At 42.0% G+C, this 15,437-nt stretch overlaps 1 protein-coding gene across 2 annotated transcripts; it reads left to right on the top strand.

The window, feature by feature from the left end:
• The first annotated feature begins 619 nt into the window (after positions 1 to 619).
• RpL30 (ribosomal protein L30) lies at positions 620 to 14,625 on the top strand. Of its 2 annotated transcripts, none has more exons than XM_068382943.1 (5): positions 620 to 726; positions 4,012 to 4,064; positions 4,463 to 4,608; positions 14,190 to 14,361; positions 14,572 to 14,625. In XM_068382943.1, exons 2-4 carry the CDS (start codon positions 4,044 to 4,046, stop codon positions 14,356 to 14,358), a joined length of 336 nt encoding a protein of 111 aa, XP_068239044.1. In that variant the 5' UTR covers positions 620 to 726; positions 4,012 to 4,043; the 3' UTR covers positions 14,359 to 14,361; positions 14,572 to 14,625. The 2 variants fall into 2 exon arrangements, with proteins under 2 accessions (XP_068239044.1, XP_068239045.1); XM_068382944.1 differs by having other exon boundaries at positions 670 to 737.
• The last annotated feature ends 812 nt before the right edge of the window (positions 14,626 to 15,437 follow it).

Raw genomic sequence — 15,437 nt, 5'->3', positions numbered from 1 at the left:
AATGAAAACTATTCATGCCGATTAGTTAGATCATATAAATGACAATTTGTTAACGAGTGATCATATCATAAGAAATACGCTGTGTATGCTATTCAGTTGATGCATGGTCTCATCGTGATTCTTATTTTTGGTTTATTTTTAATGGAATCGAAATTGTGTAAACATAAATAAATCTATAAATATAATGTTTTGCATGGTTCAATTATGTTAGGACACCAGAATTACTTTTCTTTTAGGAACAAATGAAGAAATATAGAGGACTGACTAGCCTAATGGGGAGAGGCATGATTGCTTTTAGACTAAAAGCACATTTTAATAAAGGACAAAGGATGTTGCAATGGGAGATTATTGAAATGAAAAAGAATAAAATATACATAATTGAAAACCTCGAAGTGTGCTGTCAATATTCATATTGAAATGAATCAAACATTCATTCCCACTTTTTACCTATAACGTCCACTTATTCGATAGTCAGGTTATCATCATCATATACTTATTTATACATATACATTTAGAGCACCGTGAAAGTTCTATATTTGCATAGTTACTGTAATTTTAATCAACTCACACTTAATAGAAATTATTTTCAAGATGGCGGAGTACTCGGGTAGTCAAGACTCCGTCTAGTTAGAGGTGACATATCTATTATGAATTCAGTCACGCTTTGCCCCTGTGCCTGTGTTCGCCGACCTCCATCTTTCTATTTGTTGAAACCCGACTGCTGAGGTGTGTGCTCCGTAAGCGTGTGAAGTTTTGTTTCTGTTCAATACTATAACTATTATATTGAGTCAAGAATAACAGAAATGCAAATGTTATAGTTGTAACTCAGTGGTGCAAGTGATATTTCTTTGGTATTTTAGGTAAATTACTAAATTTACTTGGATCAAATTGGACATTGTCGTGTGTACGAGACCAAGTGCTGGAATTTTATTTACTAGTAATTTTCTCATTCGTTATAGATATATTTCTGTTAAGTGCATTTATTGAACCCATTTATCATCTAGCAAAGTTACCTGAATTGTGCATTGGCCATCTTATACTAGAGCGATCTTCCCCATTTCGCAACCGTAGACCACATGTCACTATACCCTAATGTGTTGCAATAATACCATGGCACAATTTGAATTTTATCCCTATATTTTTTAATTGTATTACTTTTTATTCAGTATTTTTCCAATAAATTACAGCTTGACCAGCAATGTTAGGGTGTGGTTGGCTTGGCGTCCACTTTGTAAACTTTTGCATTGTAATTGTGGGGTTGGGTGCGCCATATTTCATGAATAGGGCGTAATTTTTGGTAAAATTAGGATAGTTCAATCCTTATGTGGTTTATGTATGGTGGTGGCCATGACCCCCATTTACAACCCTGTCGCTGAGAATACGGCAGTCTAATAAGAAGTTGCATGATCGTTAACTCTGTTAATTAAGTAGGGGCCTTATAGTTACGGACGGAAAAAATTTTTCTACTTTAAACCCCTCTCTCATAGAAAAACGTTCGTTTTCTTCGAAAAAGACACTTTCACCGGAATTAAAAACAAGTAGTAATGGGGTTAGCGTGCGCAGCTCATTATATACGTCTTGCGACTACACAGAAACTTGATGTATTTTGTTTTCCGCTAGCAAAGCAAGGAAACAGTTGAGCTGAAAATATCAAATTAAAAAAGAAAAAATGCGTTAGACGGTTTAATGGTTTTTTGGTTTACTTGCGGATAAAATGAAGGTTAAATTCAGTGAAAGCACATTATTTACTTTGGAAAATCCTTTTTGGATTCTTTTGTATATCAGCACCCAGTTCCTTACGCATTGATTAAAAGTGGACATTAACTAACCTAAACTTTCCGACCTAACCTAACCTACAAGCCGTGTCCTTACCTACTTAATTGACAAGGAGGCTGATGCCCCTCTGTGACCTCCCTTACACTGCCATATTTTAAGATATAATAATTACAGGTGGCTGCCATCGTACATATACCCCTCCTTTTTTTCAGTTCACACATGTTCTGTCCGTATCTAATTTTATCCATATGTAGGTTAGGGCAGCTGGTGAAGTTTAGGTTATATGGCATTTTGTGCACAGAGGCTACGGGATGTATGTATGATGGTGGCCATGCCTCATAACCACCCATTCACAAGGCTGTTGCTAAGAATACTTTTATTGAAGTTTGGTTGCATATCTGCACGTGTTCCTATCTGTCGTTCTACAAAGGCTACGTGGTGCATGATGACGGCTATGCCCTGTAACTCCGCCTTATACAACCTTATTAAGAATACCGGTAGGGGTGTATGTATGGAAGAGGCCGCTTGTATGTATTGTGTCCAACTTAGAATACGGCAGTGTAAGGGGGGGGGGTCGCAGTGGCCATTACCCCCCACCCCCGTAAGTTAAGGACACTGCTTGTAGATTAGGTTAGGGGGGAAAGTTTAGGTTAGTTGATGTCCATTTTCGATGAACGTGTGAGGAAGTGGCCGCTGATATACAAAGGCTCCGGTCGAATGTGTGAATGGGGTGTTTGGTTGTCAAAAAAGTCGAAGAATGGTTCGATGAAAGGCTTGGGGGTGTGTATGAAAGCGGCCACCTGCAGGTATGATTAGAATACGGCAGTGTAAGGGGGTCGCAGGGGCGGCACCCCCCATTTTAGGTAAGTAGGTAAGGCCAGGGCTTGTAGGTTGGGTTAGGGGGAAAGGAAGTTTAGGTTAGTTGATGTCCACACGTAAGGAACTGGCCGCTGATATACAAAGGCTCCAAAATCTGTTCTCGCCTGACTTGTGGGCGGGCTTCATTGTCCAGAAACCTTAAGCGTTTGTGACTGGCTACACCTTCTTGAACCATTTTACAATCGGGTTCGACCGTATAAACCCCGCTTAACAGGTCTCAAGGGCTGTAAACTCCCCGTTAGCTAAGTAGGTAATGACACTGTATTTAGGTTATGATAAATGGTAAAGTATAGGTCAGGTGGTGGTCAATGAACGTGTTCCTGTTTGTCGTTCTACAAAGGCTCCCTGTACAAAAAGTGCACTGCTTGAAACACTAAATTTGAGGAAAGTACTCTGGTCTAGAAATTTCCTTGTTTGTGTTCAGTAATGGTGTCTTGTGGCTGGGCTAAATTAACAAATTTTCATTTGTAATTAAGCTTTATCAGATTACCGCTAATGGGATACCTTAGCTATTTTTTCTGAACTTTTTTTTAGTGCTCTAGAATAAACAGGATTTTATTATTGAAAATCAAATGCTGAAGTGCATTGTTTAACAAATTTTAAGAAAAATAATCCAAAAGTGATTACAAAACTAGATAATGAATGGCCAATTCAAAATAGAGATCAGGCCAGATGGTAGATCATCGTTAAGAATTAGCAGAGGCGTTGACATGCACAAACTAATTATCTGGTTCACAGCGCAAGTATCGCCTCTGCTAAGTCAAGGCATTAATGAACTGGTCACCTTATTCTAAAGGACTTAAGATTGCATTTCTATAGGAACAAATAACATTTTACTCAAACTTATTTGTAGCATTACAAAAATCTAAGGGGGGGGGGATGTGGGTTCCTCCGCCTAACTACTTGTGAACAATTCAACATTGTTCTGTCGCAGATGTTTCTATTTGACGAGGCTGAGTGAACTGGAAAAAAAATTTTAGGTGTGAAAATTTAGTGCATAGAAGAAATAATTTTATTGGTAATTATTTTACCATTATACTCGTCCAATGTATGTTCTACAATTTTTGACGTGGTGTCCTAGGTTAGGGCTAGGTTAAGGAAGGTATGTTAGGTATCTACCATTGGTGCTGTAGGGGTTAGATTTAGTATATAGTGATGGACCAAATACAGTACAGTAATGGATTTATAGACCTTGCCAACCTTTGCTTAATCTCGAGGCATTTGATATTCCTTTAGGATAATATCCACTTCCTTGTTCTAATTCTTAGGCAAACATTGAGGTAGCTTTACATACAAGTAGTATTTTAGTACGGTAATGTTGCTTTGCTATCATTTAGCCATTGTTTATCTTTCCAGAAAGTGACGCATAGTCTTCCCACTCTGCAGCCATGGCACCTATCAAGAAATCTGTAAGTATTTACCAGGAATTGTGAATTTGATAGATAGAAATTTTGCTTTATGATAGATAGAAATTTTGCCTTATGATAGAAATTTTTCCCAATAGTTTCCAAAGTCTGAGTTGATTATAAACAAAGTATACAGAACTATAAACTTTATCTGTATCCATATTTACTTTTTTTTTTTTTTAAATTTTACTTAATTGATGATATTATTTTAGTTGTATTATTGCCCGAAGAGCTCTGCTTCACATGGGCTTGGACCGAGTTTTTTTTATAAATCTTTTGTATGTAAATATTTTTGTCCAATAAACATTATTAACTTAATTTCAGCACTGCATCATTGCTCTGTATAAAATCTCAAAGTTCTCGGACATATCTCATTAAATGTCATTTGTTTTCCGTTTCAGAAAAAAGCTATTGAAAGTATCAACTCCCGTTTGGCCCTTGTCATTAAATCTGGCAAGTACATGTTGGGACTCCGCCAGACCTTGAAATGTCTCCGCGCTGGAAAAGCCAAGCTGGTCATCATTGCCAACAACACCCCATCTCTCAGGTGAGACCGAGAAGTAGACCGTCACAGAGCAATCTGTTTTTCTGGAATGAGTTGCATATACAAGCAACGCAGAAAAACTGGTGAGCTGTAACTTGTCTGGGCAAGCATTTATAGAGTATGCTAAATTAGCCTCTAGATGCTTTGACAGAAGTGTTACTGCCTTTGCGATGGTTTATGGAGTCTCAGGGCCCTTTGGTCGAGGCTTCTGTCTTGATGTAAGTCTATTGTGTAGACGAATTACCTTACCGGTGTTGTCAGTATCATAATATGACTGGTTTTTTTTTGAAGTTGAAAAATTACTTGATTAACGTGCATATTACTTTACAGTAAGTACACACATTACTGTATAGTATGGACTGTATTATAACTTGGAAGTTGTTGGTCTTGAATTTGAAATATACTTCATTTCTTGCACGTTACAGTAAGTACACACATTACTGTACACTAAGGATTGTATTACAACCAGTAATTTATTGATTTGCTTGCTTTCCTTGAATTATATACTTGCCCTGAAGAGTGTAAAATTGTTAGGGAATGGGTATTCATTAGTACAGTATTTCATTGCAATGTATTTAGTGTAATATTTTTGTGGTAGGCATACATTAGTAGTATGGTATTTGAAAGACTACTGGGCTTTGTGTGGTTTCTAGCCCTCCGCTTGGGTTGGAATTTGTAAGAATTCGTTAAAATTGTTCTATCGACTTTCAACTGCATAACAAATCAGTAAGCATGTATGCCTTTCAATATGTTGCTTAGGCTTTTTAACTTTTTAACAGGTAAATCAATATGCGTACATAACATAAAAAATAAGTTGCCAAAGCTCCATTAGCAGAAATCTAAAAAATGTAACTAATATATACTGCATATAATAGCATTTGAAAAGCGCACTGATATCATAGCCTGTTACTGATTTGTCTTGTGGATTTGCAAATTGTCAGCAGTCTAGAGTATAGCTCTAGACTTTTCAATATTAAACTTACCCGATAATCATGTAGCTGTCAACTCCGTTGCCCGACAGAATTCTATGGAGGGATACGCCAGCTATCACAATACTAGAAGGGGGTGTATTTACCAGCGCCACCTGTGGCCAGGTACTCAAGTACTTCTTGTTGACACCTCCTCAATTATTCCTCTGTCGTGCTTCCGGCAAGACGTTCTAGGATACGCTTATGTTCTTGGAGTATTTTCACGACTTTGGTGAAGTATTTCTCTTTGATTTCGGCTGTCGCTTTACTGGAAAACTTCTATATTAGCTTAGTTAGCTTTTGGAATTAATTTGATTAATTTTGATTATTTTTGGTGACGAGAGAGTATGAACTCTCGTTCACCTTTCAATGGCCGACCCTTCCCTTAGACGGAAGTGTTGGTGTCTAAGAGAGTATAGACTCTCTTTCTTAATTTTGCTTAACAAAGTTATAGATTTATTTTATATCTCTCCGCCTCTTATAGGCCTCTTCGATTAACTTCCTTTTATTATAAACTCATTAAAATTAATTTTTATTTTTGTTTATATTCGACCTTCCTAATAATAGGCGGTCTTTTACCGAAGTTAATAAACTTTGAGCCCGTCATTTCGGTTTTACCTGTTAACATATTATGATATTTCCGCCACAGAGTTTGAAAGATTTTCTTTGACAGTCTCGTACTGTTTTCAAAGCTGAACTAACGTTTTGTTTTGTCTCTGCAGTTGTTGACGTTCAGAACGTTCAACTTGCACTCTATCGTTACGATAGAGAAAGAATGTTCACGGTTTCACGTTGCAGTAAGAGTAACCGTGTCTAGCGTTTTGTTCATTCTTTCTTAACTTAATGGTTTTGATCCTAATAAAGGAACTTTTCAGTTTTTTCCTTTAACAATAATATGTTTTAACGATATATATGATTGGGCTCTTCTCTCAGGTTCTAAGTCAAGAGAGAGAGAGAGAGAGAGATAGAGACGGAGGGAGAAAGAGGATAAACGTTTCATTCAAGCCTGCCAGGCGTACGAGTAACGTCATTATCGATTTTTGCTCTTCTCCCTAGTCTCTTTAGGGGAAGAAACTAAACGTTTCTAGAGTGATCTAGTGTTTAGTCTCTTTCCAACCACTGATTTATCTTTCATTAGATTTTTCTGTTACATTGTAATTCTGTTTTCGCAATTACTAACTTTGAGAAAGGATAGAATTGCGTATTTCAGGTACAAACCACTTAAGTTTCGAGTTCAGTGAAATAAGTGCAAACAGAAATCAAAGTGATAAATGATTAGTGCGTGAGGGTACTTTTGTGCGCGCCAGTCGTCCTCCCAGTCCGGGACCTCTTGCAAGCTCCCAAGCCCAGGGGAGAAGCAATGTCGAAGGGCATAAGGGTTCAGCAGGCCTTGATCGGCGCACAGAAGTATTCTCGGTGGTTGTGGGCGTGTCTTACCGAGACCGTCACTCCCACCCGCAGACGATTGAGCCCTTATTTTGCTCGTCTGCAGAAGAGATTAGGGGAGAAAATAAAGGCAGAGTAACGCTGGTCTCAGGTCTCAAGACTTCTTAAACGTTAAGTCCAGACCTATGCCAGACGTACGAAGTTAAAGTTCACAACCCGAATGCAGTCGTTGGGTTAGCTCTGACTCTCCTAAGTCATCAGTTGATTACACTCCGACTTAGAGGAGTAAGGTTCTGCCACAACAGATCTCTGCTGTTAAGGCTTTACCTCAGCAGAACTTAGTGTCTACCGACCCCAAGTTAACTCTACTGCAGTCCATACAGTCACAACTTTCGGTCTTGATGCGTGAGTGTCGGGCTGAGAGTGTTGCACCGCCTGCACTCCCTCCACCTGTTCTCGCTGCACCTGTGCTCGCCCAGCCTGCACCTGCTCCGCCTGGTCGCAGCACCATCTGCCAGGCGTACGATGTTGTGAACTCTACTACAGTCCATGCAAGCACAGTTTTCGGACTTGATGAGTGAGTGTCGGGCTGAGAGTGTTGCTCCACCGCCTCCGCCTACACTCCCTCCTCCTACACTCGCTCCGCCTGATCACAGTACCATCTGCCAGGCGTATGATGTTGTGGACTCTACTACAGTCCATGCAAGCACAGCTTTCGGACTTGATGCGTGAGTGTCGTGCTGAGAGTGTTGCACCTCCTGCACCTGTGGTGCACCAACCTCCTGCACCCGTTCAGCCTGTGCTGCACCCGCCTGCACCGGTGGTGCACCAACCTCCTGCACCCGTTCAGCCTGTGCTGCACCCGCCTGCACCGGTGGTGCACCAACCTCCTGCACCCGTTCAGCCTATGCTGCACCCGCCTGCACCGGTGGTGCACCAACCTCCTGTACCCGCCTGCACTCGCTGCACCCAGTCGCAGCTCCATCTGCCAGGCGTACGATGTTGAACCACTTTCGGAGTTTGCTGTTCACAGTGTTGTTCAGCCTCAGCCTTCTTTAAGGCAACCCTTGCTTTGGGATCAGGAGAGTTACACTCTTCCTCCTCCTCCCCTTGCTGCTCCTCCAGTGGTGCAACTCTCGGTTGGGGTACAACAACCTCTCCCCTCCGTGAGTCTGTCTGCTCAACCAGCGCTGCACCGAGTTCAACCCTCATCTAGGCAAGCTCGTCTACACCATGCACTTGCGCCTCAGGAGCCTCAGCTTGCTAGAACTTTACCTTGTTCTGCGCAGCCTCAACCTTCTCATGCTCCACTCATCTCTCAGGAACAGGAACGGACTACTCCGCCTCCGTCCTCCGCTCAGCTGGTACAATCCTTGGGTGCAACTCTTGCTAGGAGTCAACCTCCTTCACCCTTGCACCTGCCTTCTGCTCCGTCTGTTGTTCAGCCTATGCAGTCTGAACCTCAGGTTTTCCCTCAAGTTGAGGAAACCTCTGTTGTTGTTCCAGCTCGTTCTGACTCTGCTGTTCAGCATACCATGGTTTAAACCCCATGCAAGCATGCATTAAGCACTCTAGCACTGGTCATGGAATTTCTGAGAAATGTTAAACGCCATGCACACGCTCTGCTTTCCTTTCAGCAGGCTCTGCTTACAGCAGGCTCTACTTCCTACATGCTCAGCATTCAGCATGCTCTGCATTCAGCATGCTCTGCATACAACATGCTCTGCATACAGCATGCTCTGCATTCAGCATGCTCTGCATACAGCATACTCTGCATACATCATGCTCTGCATACCTTACCGCATGCTTCTCAACACATCTTGGGTTGTTGCCAACTCACTAGACTGTCAAGCAGTTTCATAACGTTGCCTTCTAGTCTGCTGCTTTGCACCAGTGAACCCTCACTCAGAGAACTTAGCTTTTCTAGGATAAGGTCCCTGTAGATGAGAAAGTTCTTTTCTCCCTCCTTCTGATATTCCCTTGAGGACTCTGTCATTTGGAGGGAGCCTTTAGCTGCATAACCTCTTATGGACTTTTATTTAAGCATAACATGCTTACAGGGAAGGTAATGGTTACACTTCAGCCGCTAATCCCGTCTGTTACCACACCTGCTCCCATAGACCTTGAGCTGTGTTGCATGACATGCAGTCCAAGCTTAGTCCTTGTTAGAGGATTTTTTGTTTACGGAGTCAATGTGTCACAGGGAAGACGTTCAACAACCAACAGAAGGGACTTGTTGTGACGCAGTGGGCAACCTCAGCAACCCGTTAAGGAGTTGTCTGTACGACCCAGACAGTCTAGACAGATTCGGGTTGTCACTGTACTTCCTCGCTTGCCCATGATTGACAGTTTACAGACTGTGCAGCAGTATCATGATCTTGTGTCCGGCTCCGTCAGACGACTGGCTTTTAAGAGCTCCCTCAAGTCGTCGCTGTCTGGAGATTTTCAAATGGACTATGGATCTGACCAAGGAACTGGGCCTCCTGGTCAATTTTGAGGAGTCTCAGCTCGTTCCATCCCAGACCATTGTCTCCTTGGGTATGGATCTTCAGAGTCGAGCTTTTCGGACTTGTCCGTCGACCCCAAGGATCTTCCAAGCCCTAGAATGCATCCAGAGCATGCTGAGAAGGAACCGATGCTTAGTCAGGCAGTGGATGAGTCTAACAGGGACACTTTCATCGCTGGCCCTGTTCATCGAGTTAGGGAGACTCCACCTCCGCCCCCTTCAGTATCATCTAGCTGCTCACTGGATAAAGGACATGACGCTAGAGACGGGCTCAGTTCCTGTTTCCGAAGAGATGAGGTCTACTCTAACGTGGTGGAAGAACAGCATTCTTCTCAAGGAAGGTCTACCATTAGCTGTTCAGTCCTCCACCACCGTCTCTTCTCGGACGCATCGGACACGGGCTGGGGTGCGACACTGGACGGACAGGAATGCTCGGGAACATGGAATCAGGAGCAAAGGACACTTCACATCTATTGCAAGGAGTTGTTGGCAGTTCATTTGGCCTTGATAAACTTCAAGTCCCTCCAGCTTAACAAGGTGGTGGAGGTGAACTCCGACTACACCACAGCCTTGGCTTACATCTCCAAGCAGGGAGGGACTCATTCGAGGAAGTTGTTCGAGATCGCAAGGGACCTCCTCATTTGGTCAAAAGATCGAAAGCTCACGCTGGTAACGAGGCTCATTCAGGGCGATATGAATGTCATGGCAGATCGCCTCAGCCGGAAGGGTCAGGTCTTCCCCACAGAGTGGACCCTTCACAAGAATGTTTGCAGCAGACTTTGGGCCCTGTGGGATCAGCCAACCATAGATCTATTCGCTACCTCGATGACCAAGAGGCTCCTCTTGTATTGTTCTCCGATTCCAGACCCAGCAGCAGTTCGCGTGGATGCCTTTCTGCTGGATTGGTCCCATCTCAACCTGTATGCATTCCCGCCGTTCAAGATTGTCAACAGGGTACTTCAGAAGTTCGCCTCTCACAAAGGGACACGGCTGACGTTGGTTGCTCCCCTCTGGCCCGCGAGAGAATGTTTCACTGAGGTACTGCAATGGCTGGTCGACGTTCCCAGGACTCTTCCTCCTAGAGTGGACCTTCTGCGTCAACCTCACGTAAAGAAGGTACTCCCAACCTCCACGCTCTTCGTCTGACTGCCTTCAGACTATCGAAAGACTCTCAAGAGCTAGAGGCTTTTCGAAGGAGGCAGCCAGAGCGATTGCCAGAGCAAGGACGACATCCACTCTCAGAGTCTATCAGTCTTTATGGGATGTCTTCCGAAGCTGGTGCAAGGCCAATGCAGTTTTCCTCAACCAGTACCAATGTAACCCAGATTGCTGACTTCCTGTTACATCTAAGGAACGTAAGCTCCCTATCAGCTCCTACGATCAAGGGTTACAGAAGTTTGTTGGCAGCGGTTTTCCGCCACAGAGGCTTGGATCTTTCCTCCAACAAAGATCTACAGGACCTCCTTAGGTCTTTTGAGACCTCAAAGGAACGTCGGTTGTCCACTCCAGGCTGGAATCTAGACGTGGTCCTAAGGTTCCTAATGTCATCAGGATTTGAACCGCTCCAATCAGCCTCTTTTAAGGACCTCACATTAAAAAACTCTTTTCCTCGTGTGCTTAGCAACAGGTAAAAGAGTAAGTGAGATCCACGCCTTCAGCAGGAACATAGGTTTCACATCTGAAACGGCTACATGTTCCTTACAGCTCGGTTTTTTGGCTAAAAACGAGCTTCCTTCCCGTCCTTGGCCTAAGTCGTTCGAGATCCCAAGCCTGTCCAACATGGTGGGGAACGAACTGGAGAGAGTACTTTGCCCAGTTAGAGCTCTTAAGTACTATCTAAAGGTCAAAACCATTACGAGGACAATCAGAAGCCTTATGGTGTGCTATCAAGAAGCCTTCTCTACCAATGTCTAAGAACTCAGTTTCTTACTACATCAGGCTTCTGATTAGAGAAGCAAATTCTCATCTGAAGGAAGAAGACCTTGCTTTGCTGAAGGTAAGGACACATGAAGTGAGAGCTGTGGCTACTTCAGTGGCCTTCAAACAGAACCGTTCTCTGCAGAGTGTTATGGATGCAACCTATTGGAGAAACAAGTCAGTGTTCGCATCATTCTATCTCAAAGATGTCCAGTCTCTTTACGAGTACTGCTACACCCTGGGTCTATTCGTAGCAACGAATGCAGTAGTAGGCGAGGGCTCAGCCACTACATTCCCATAATCCCATAACTTTTTAACCTTTCTCTTGAATACTTTTTATGGGTTGTACGGTCGGCTAAGAAGCCTTCCACATCCTTGTTGATTTGGCGGGTGGTCAATTCTTTCTTGAGAAGCGCCAAGGTTAAAGGTTGTGATGAGGTCCTTTAGTATGGGTTGCAGCCCTGTATACTTTAGCACCTTTGAGTTGATTCAGCCTCCCAAGAGGAACGCTGCGCTCAGTAAGGAAGACGATCTTATTAAAGGCAGAGTAACGGTTCAAGTCGACTTCCTTACCAGGTACTTATTATTTCATTGTTATTGTGGATAACTGATTATATGAAATATGGGATACTTAGCTATCCTTTAATCTTGTACACTGGTTTTCACCCACCCCCCTGGGTGTGAATCAGCTACATGATTATCGGGTAAGTTTAATATTGAAAAATGTTATTTTTATTAATAAAATAAATTTTTGAATATACTTACCCGATAATCATGATTTAATCGACCCTCCCTTCCTCCCCATAGAGAACCAGTGGACCGAGGAATAATTGAGGAGGTGTCAACAAGAAGTACTTGAGTACCTGGCCACAGGTGGCGCTGGTAAATACACCCCCTTCTAGTATTGTGATAGCTGGCGTATCCCTCCATAGAATTCTGTCGGGCAACGGAGTTGACAGCTACATGATTATCGGGTAAGTATATTCAAAAATTTATTTTATTAATAAAAATAACATTTTAAAATTTTTGTCATTGCCTTCCATTTTTACGCATTATTTAAATATTCCCTACTACTGACACCCAGAAACCAATACACCAGTTTACCCAATGGCTATACAACTAACCCCTCTACTGACATGCAATACACCACTTTCCCCAATGGCTATACAACTAACCCTTCTACTGATATCCTTAAACTAATACTCCACTTTCCCCAATGGCTACACAACTAACCTTGACCAACTTCTTTAAACCAATACTCCACTTTCCCCAATGGCTATACTGTACAGTTAACCCCTCTACTGACATCCTTAAACCAATACTCCACTTTCCCCAATGGCTATACAACTAACCCCTCTACTGACATCCTTAAACCAATACTCCACTTTCCCCAATGGCTATACAACTAACCCCTCTACTGACATCCTTAAACCAATACTCCACTTTCCCCTATGGCTACACAACTAACCTCTCTACTGACATCCTTAAACCAATACTCCACTTTCCCCAATGGCTATACAACTAACCCCTCTACTGACATCCTTAAACCAATACTCCACTTTCCCCAATGGCTATACAACTAACCCCTCTACTGAGATCCTTAAACCAATACTCCACTTTCCCCAATGGCTATACAACTAACCCCTCTACTGACATCCTTAAACCAATACTCCACTTTCCCCAATGGCTACACAACTAACCTCTCTACTGACATCCTTAAACCAATACTCCACTTTCCCCAATGGCTATACAACTAACCCCTCTACTGACATCCTTAAACCAATACTCCACTTTCCCCTATGGCTACACAACTAACCTCTCTACTGACATCCTTAAACCAATACTCCACTTTCCCCAATGGCTATACAACTAACCCCTCTACTGACATCCTTAAACCAATACTCCACTTTCCCCTATGGCTACACAACTAACCTCTCTACTGACATCCTTAAACCAATACTCCACTTTCCCCAATGGCTATACAACTAACCCCTCTACTGACATCCTTAAACCAATACTCCACTTTCCCCAATGGCTATACAACTAACCCCTCTACTGACATCCTTAAACCAATACTCCACTTTCCCCAATGGCTATACAACTAACCCCTCTACTGACATCCTTAAACCAATACTCCACTTTCCCCAATGGCTACACAACTAACCTCTCTACTGACATCCTTAAACCAATACTCCACTTTCCCCAATGGCTATACAACTAACCCCTCTACTGACATCCTTAAACCAATACTCCACTTTCCCCAATGGCTACACAACTAACCTCTCTACTGACATCCTTAAACCAATACTCCACTTTCCCCAATGGCTATACAACTAACCCCTCTACTGACATCCTTAAACCAATACTCCACTTTCCCCTATGGCTACACAACTAACCTCTCTACTGACATCCTTAAACCAATACTCCACTTTCCCCAATGGCTATACAACTAACCCCTCTACTGACATCCTTAAACCAATACTCCACTTTCCCCAATGGCTATACAACTAACCCCTCTACTGACATCCTTAAACCAATACTCCACTTTCCCCTATGGCTACACAACTAACCTCTCTACTGACATCCTTAAACCAATACTCCACTTTCCCCAATGGCTATACAACTAACCCCTCTACTGACATCCTTAAACCAATACTCCACTTTCCCCTATGGCTACATAACTAACCCCACTATTGACATCCAGAAACCAATACACTCCCCCTATGGCTAAACTACTTAACAAATTTTAATATCTCTTCCTTCTAACCATCCCCTAGGTGTGTTTATACTTTTTTTATTGTTTTCAGAAAATCCGAGATTGAGTACTATGCTATGCTTGCAAAGACTGGTGTCCACCACTACTCTGGCAACAACATTGAATTGGGTACAGCCTGTGGTAAATACTTCAGAGTGTGCTCTTTGGCTATCACAGATCCTGGTGATTCTGACATCATCCGTACCATGCCAACTGATTGAGAGGTTAATATTTTAATGTTTTCCTGTTTTCTTTGGTAAAATATTTCAAAGATTTTGTGCATTTTGATTTCAAGTGTCATTGTACTGCAATTGTGCAAGTTGAGCATGTATTTGAGTGTGTATATTGCAAATTTATAAAGATTTATTCAGCTACATAGCAAATTTTCTAGATTTTAAAATTGGTTTTACTAATTTTTTTATTTTTTTTTCCAGGTGGTGACTCATTTCAAATAAAAAAAGGACGTACAAATAAAAGTCCAACCAAAACCCTAGTGTTATTGCCCTAAGAAACTTTCTATTAATAGTAGTCCGTCCCATTACATCGTAGGTAAACCTGTGAAACTAGAAACGGAAATAAAACAAGATCCTAGAATAACATTTACAGTAGGTTAGTTTGAGCTTACTTGTAATTAAGATATGTTTTCTATGATACCATTTGTTGATAGCCAGTAAACATGCTGAAATTAAGGCTAGAGAGAGATGCATTCTTAACTCAGATTGCAACTCTTTAGCCGAGTGATCCTAGATTTGTAAGGTAATTTGACTTACTGACTTTAAACTACAGATAACTAGAACCTTACATAAAACTGCATTTAGTAAATGTCTAGTAAGGTGATTTATGGAGTATTAAGGTTTGGTAGTATTGCATACGAAAGCAGAATTGGAGGTGAAAAAGAATCTGCTAAAATTGAATGAACAATTGTATTTTATTCCTATGCATTTACAAACTTTCTAGTCATGGTTTTACTCCTGTTGATTTTCTACGACCAGACTGAAGAAAAGGGTTACTAGCAACTATAAAAAAAAAAAATTTGCACGCTAGTACACTAACTTAATCTTCTGATTGTCCTGTTTAGAGGATCACTTCTCTTGCTGCTCTATAATCACCTTTACATTTTTTTATTATAAAGTTTTATGAGCACTTCGCCCTCCCATGGTAGTATCCCTTTAGCACTTTGAGTCTGGACAAAGTTGGTCTGCATCCTTATCTCTTTGGCTGTGGTAAGCTATATTCCATTGAATCTCCAGGCCATTATTGTAAGTAGCTGTCCTTCCAGTGGGAGAAACTGTTCCCATCG

The sequence above is a fragment of the Palaemon carinicauda genome, chromosome 11 (genome assembly GCF_036898095.1).
Source record: "Palaemon carinicauda isolate YSFRI2023 chromosome 11, ASM3689809v2, whole genome shotgun sequence".
NCBI lineage: Eukaryota > Metazoa > Arthropoda > Malacostraca > Decapoda > Palaemonidae > Palaemon > Palaemon carinicauda.
Note: the sequence above shows the minus strand (reverse complement) of the source record. Positions and strands in the feature narration are given on the sequence as shown.

Excerpts from the sequence above, each read along its gene's own strand:
- RpL30 (XM_068382943.1), top strand. The coding sequence starts at position 4,044 with ATGGCACCTATCAAGAAATCT. Across the intron at positions 4,065-4,462 it reads TGGCACCTATCAAGAAATCT|AAAAAAGCTATTGAAAGTAT; the intron begins GTAAGTATTTAC and ends TTTCCGTTTCAG. Across the intron at positions 4,609-14,189 it reads AACAACACCCCATCTCTCAG|AAAATCCGAGATTGAGTACT; the intron begins GTGAGACCGAGA and ends TATTGTTTTCAG.